General features: G+C 40.0%; 1 protein-coding gene across 1 annotated transcript in view; it reads right to left on the bottom strand.

Moving 5' to 3' along the window:
• fads6 (fatty acid desaturase 6) overlaps positions 1–5,000 on the bottom strand; it is a 21,404-nt gene that overhangs the window by 8,704 nt on the left and 7,700 nt on the right. The window contains exon 3 of the mRNA XM_076298070.1: positions 930–1,110. Coding sequence (XP_076154185.1) covers positions 930–1,110 — 181 coding nt within the window. The remainder of the gene's footprint in view (positions 1–929; positions 1,111–5,000) is intronic.

Raw genomic sequence — 5,000 nt, 5'->3', positions numbered from 1 at the left:
TATACAATATTTGGTGGCATTCTGTTTTGCAGTTGTGATTTCTGAAAGTGAACCTTTACATGATATACCTGTCTTAAACTGTCTTTTGTTGCTTGTGAAATACATATAATACACATTTTTGTATTAACAGATTGTTTTGTGGTGTTATTTATCATATGGCGTGACACCATATCATTTGGTGTGACATCAATTAGACTTGTAATTAGACTTCTTATAAAATAACATTTAACAATACAATGAGACATTTATTCTTATAATGATCAATGTCAAGGATAACTTTATTGTCCTTCAGGGGGAACAATTTTAGATTCTACACTAATGAACACACTGATTTAAGCAATAAGCTCAGAGAGGCCGTAGGTTACACTGATTCTACAACAGCTAAGGGGCGTTGTTAGGCACAACGTGCTAGCGGAGTCATTTCCCGATACCACCCCATCTCTCTCTCCCACTAACTTCCTGTCGGTCTCTTCACTGTCCTGAAACCGGTCTATACATTAAAGGCAAAAGGCCCCAAAAATAATATACCATAAAAAAATGAGTGTGAGAGAGATATGGGGAGTGAGTTTAGAGTGAGTGTGTGGCCTCAGGTTGGACTCTGGGTCTTCATGGTCACTGAGTCCACATGTGGTATAGAGGACACACTACTGTTAGACAAGATGCTATCGCTACGGTACGGTACGGTACGTTGCGCTATCGCTACATTGCGGTATTAATATGTTACGCTATTGCTACGTTACGCTACCACTACGTTACGCTACCGCTACGGTACGCTATTGCTATGTTACGCTACCGCTACATTATATCGCTATGTTACGCTATCACTACGTTACGCTAGCGCTACGTTACGCTACCGTTATGTTACGTTGCGGCTCTCCCCTGGCTGTTTTCGTTCCTTTTGTGTGTGTGTATGAGTGTGTGTGTCTCACCTAAGGCCACCAGTGGTGTCATGATGGGCATGGCCAGGGGGGCGATGAACAGGTAGATGCTCCGCGGGAGGAAGGGTGCCTTCCAGGTGCTGGAGTCGCCCAGGCCGATGACGTTGGTGTGTGCGTGATGCATCTTAATGTGAGCCTGGACACCTGTTCGGGCCGTGAATGAGCCGCACACCTGAGCATGGACAAACACACGCGTAAACACACAAACACACGCGTAAACACACAAACACACAAACACACGCGCACACTGGATATTGGTTTATGGTTCCTTGAATTTCCCCTGGGGATCAATAAAGTATCTATCTATCTATCTATCTATCTTATTTATCATCCATACTCTGCCAAGAACATTTTGTTTCCATTCATGTTTTTGTTTATCTGTTTGCCTGTTTATCAGCTAGTAAAAAATACTACTTGGCTGGTTTTTATAAAATTTGGCAGAGGGATGAACCCATTACATCTTGGAGCAAATACCAATCAAGGTCTGGATCCAGGGTTTTTTCCCTCACTTTCATTCACATTGCAAGATAGGCATATTTCTTTGACTGGAGTCGTCTACCTACGGGCCTTGGCAGAAGTCCGAGCTCACTGTGAGCTCTTCTAGTTTTATGGTGTTATTAATCCCAATCAGAACAGACATTGGACTGAATGGGGAACACACTGGGGACACTATCTGACTTATGAATGAATCAGCACTGGGTCCATGACGAGGTTATGATAAGACAAGCAAACACCGACCTATGTTTGCATAATGAGAGGCTACACACTCACACACACAGACACTGATATATATATATAGCCAAACTGTGTCTCTGTGTATAAAGGTCATATGCACTGATGAAAACAACAGAAAAGTATTGCTGAAAGTATAGTGTTTTAGTGTGCCTGGGTTGAAGGGTGATTTTATAAGGGTACATATCTAGGGGATATGTCGCTTATGCAAATAGGATGGGAGTGAATTAACTCTTCAATCTTGTTCACTCCAGTTGAAGATTCAAGGACAAAACCACATGAGACTAAAACATCAGCAGTGTTCTTAAACAAAGTAATGATGTTGTTGCTTGTAAATGAGTGAATTAAAATACCTGTTTTGCAAATATTTTAATAGCTATTTTCCCATGTTGTCTGCATGTATGAAGACATTCATTTGCATGCATTTATATCTTTTGACATATGAAAAAAATCCTCACAAACAAATACATATTTTTAAATTTTTGTTTCTGCCATGGTCATCTCAGTTCCTTGATTTGAGCTCGTGGAAAACCAGTGACGTGAGCTAAAAAGGAGAATCCACAAGAAGGGACCAAGGAATCTGGGCGATCCAGAGATATTCTATAAAGAGGAATACTCTCAAATCACCTGCTTGGTATCTTCCAAACTATATGAGATGTTATGGAAGAAAATATATTTTTTGGCTAAGAGAGGCCAATAACTGTGGCATGTTTAAGCCCTCAATGTTTTCATTGTGAAACTAAGATAAAACTGCAACATCAGGGCTGCACTCTCTGCTTCAATCTCATCAAGCGTCACAAGCAGCCACTGCGGCCACACCCCCTTCAGTCTTGCTCGGCTTCGCTGGAAATATTGAAACACCTGTGAACTATATTCAACTAATGAGCCTTGGAGCTGTTACGATAGATAGATAGATAGATACTTTATTGATCCCCAGGGGAAATTCAAGGAAAAAGGACAAGACTAGGTTACAAGACTGTACCTGCCGTGACTCAGTGTGAGATATTGTTTCATTTGTGAACTTTGCTGAACCTGTGAATTGGATGAGTTTGGATTCGCTGTTATTGACCGTGCCCTGTTAACTTGACCGTACCTGAATTTCTGTCTATCTTGCTTACGTGTGTTACTGACCTGGATCTTGTACTTTGACTGTGCTTTAGGATTACTGGATACTTCTGCCTGTTTAGCCTCTCTCTGTTACTGAACTACATTTATTGGACTTTCCCTTTGATCTGACGCCTGAATTAAAGAAACATTATTGCACCCCACACTTGAGCTCCCTCTCTGCAAGTCATTACAAAAACACAGCAAAAATATTTGTATCCCTCTTTTTACTCATCCTTAACAGGGGGGCCAATACATTGGAGGGCGCTGTGTAAGAATGTATTAAAAGTGTGATTTGAATAAGATACCAAAAGTGCCCCTAGTTAAAGAAACGCCCATAACAGCAACTGTAAAACTATGATAAACTTGTTAGTGGTGAAGAAATGATAAGACACTTCTAAAACAAAAAACAGCAAGAGAAGCACTGCAGTGCATCTGAACTCCAACTGAACTTCAATAACCGCTGCAGACAGTTTGTGCAGAACACAACTGGAATTGGTTCAACGTCAAACACACTCTTGGCCGGCGGTGCTGCTCAGGGTCACTGGCCAAAAAAGGGGAAACACAACACAAAGAGGGATCTGTCTTGATCAGGCACTTACTCTAACACTCGTGTTAGGCAGTAGGCTGGATTTGTTGGAATAGGGATAGGGCCGTCATTTATGGTAATTCTCATGGTCATTATCATGGTCATTATCATTTTTCTGTGTGGGTTGTTGTTTGATTACATACTTCTTTACTACTCCCACTTATTAGCAAACAAGACAAATAGGTTTATCATATACTGCTGTCATACACTGTTTTTTGTTGATGTCATTACATGTCTTGATATGTCAGGAATCAAATATATATAATTTAATATTACAGTCAAATAATGGTAAATTATCTTTCACATAATTCACATTTGGGTATAATGATGAATCATCTTCTATTAGTGGATAAAAGCATCACATTTGGTAGAGAAATTCACAAAGGGGGTCTGATCAGATTTTGGATTGTAGGCACGTCGAATTTGGCCCCTAGGGTCATGATGGGCATTTTTCAAATTGGCCGACAAATATGGATTTTGTTATGTGGAAAACGATTAAAAACAGAAACCAGCAACTGATAATACAGTTACATATTATATCATAAATCAATCAAATAAATTTTTTCAAGTCAAAAGAAATTGGTTATCTTGATATCAGGGGCGATTCTAGACCTAGAGCTTTGCTGGGGCACAGGCCCCCAACTCCCAATACATTAAAAAAAAAAAAAAAAATGTGCACGCAATATGAAATAAATGGCTAGCCTACGGGTAGGCTCCAAGCTTCAAAATCATTATTGTCACCGTCATACTGTAGGACCAGCACTCTCTTACAATTGTTGTAAGAACCACTATCCAGCAACATCCAAACACATACAGTAGGCATAAGTAGGCCTATACTCACTGCATGAATTTAATAGGCTTTCCTACTAACACAAGGGAAAGCTTATTTTTTAGTCAAAATTGAGATATACTTCCCTCCCAGGCAATTGGGTCCTATAGTCATCCTGGCAATACTGCAGTTCTTTGTAGCTTAAATAGCCTACTAAAGCCTTCATATTGACTTTTGGTGATAATTTCCAGATGTAGCCTATAATCTACACAGAGTCTGTGTAGATTATTATAGGCTACATTTGCAAATGCAGCAAACTTATTTAGGTTTGCCATTAAACCATTGATCAAATCACCGCACTGGCACTTTAACATAAATGTTAATGTTACCATTAATGTGGGCAATTATCATAGCCTACCTCCCTCGTCCTCCTCATCTCTCCTCACTGTTCCTCTCCTTCTGCCTCTGTTCAGGAAGACTTTTCTGATGTCCATCTCTGAATAGTTTATCAGAAGGCTATGTTTAGTTTTACAGTAGGACAGCTTCACAAACAGTATAGGCTACTTTTACAGGACTCTCTCTACACTATACGTAAATCATTATTAATTGTCCGCATGTGTGCATGCAGCCTACGCATGGTGTTAGTGTGTGTGTCAGGGAGAAAGCACAAGCTGGTAAACTGTTTCTAAATTTAGGCTACAAATGTGATGCTAAGCATTGAAAAACAGATGCTAATTATGTGGGCAACATTCTCTAACATCGATCAACTTGTCATATTTTCTGTCAAAGAAGTTGTGAATTTGTTGTAACATTAAAACAGGGTACGACTTACTCTCCGCTCAAAGTGATGTGATGAGCTCCAGCGGTT

Source organism: Alosa pseudoharengus, unplaced genomic scaffold (genome assembly GCF_046254945.1).
Source record: "Alosa pseudoharengus isolate Yale_2024_CS ecotype anadromous, Long Island Sound unplaced genomic scaffold, YU_APseudo_1.1 YU_APseudo_1.1_scf_21, whole genome shotgun sequence".
Taxonomy (NCBI): domain Eukaryota; kingdom Metazoa; phylum Chordata; class Actinopteri; order Clupeiformes; family Clupeidae; genus Alosa; species Alosa pseudoharengus.
This window is presented reverse-complemented; position numbering and strand designations above follow the sequence as displayed.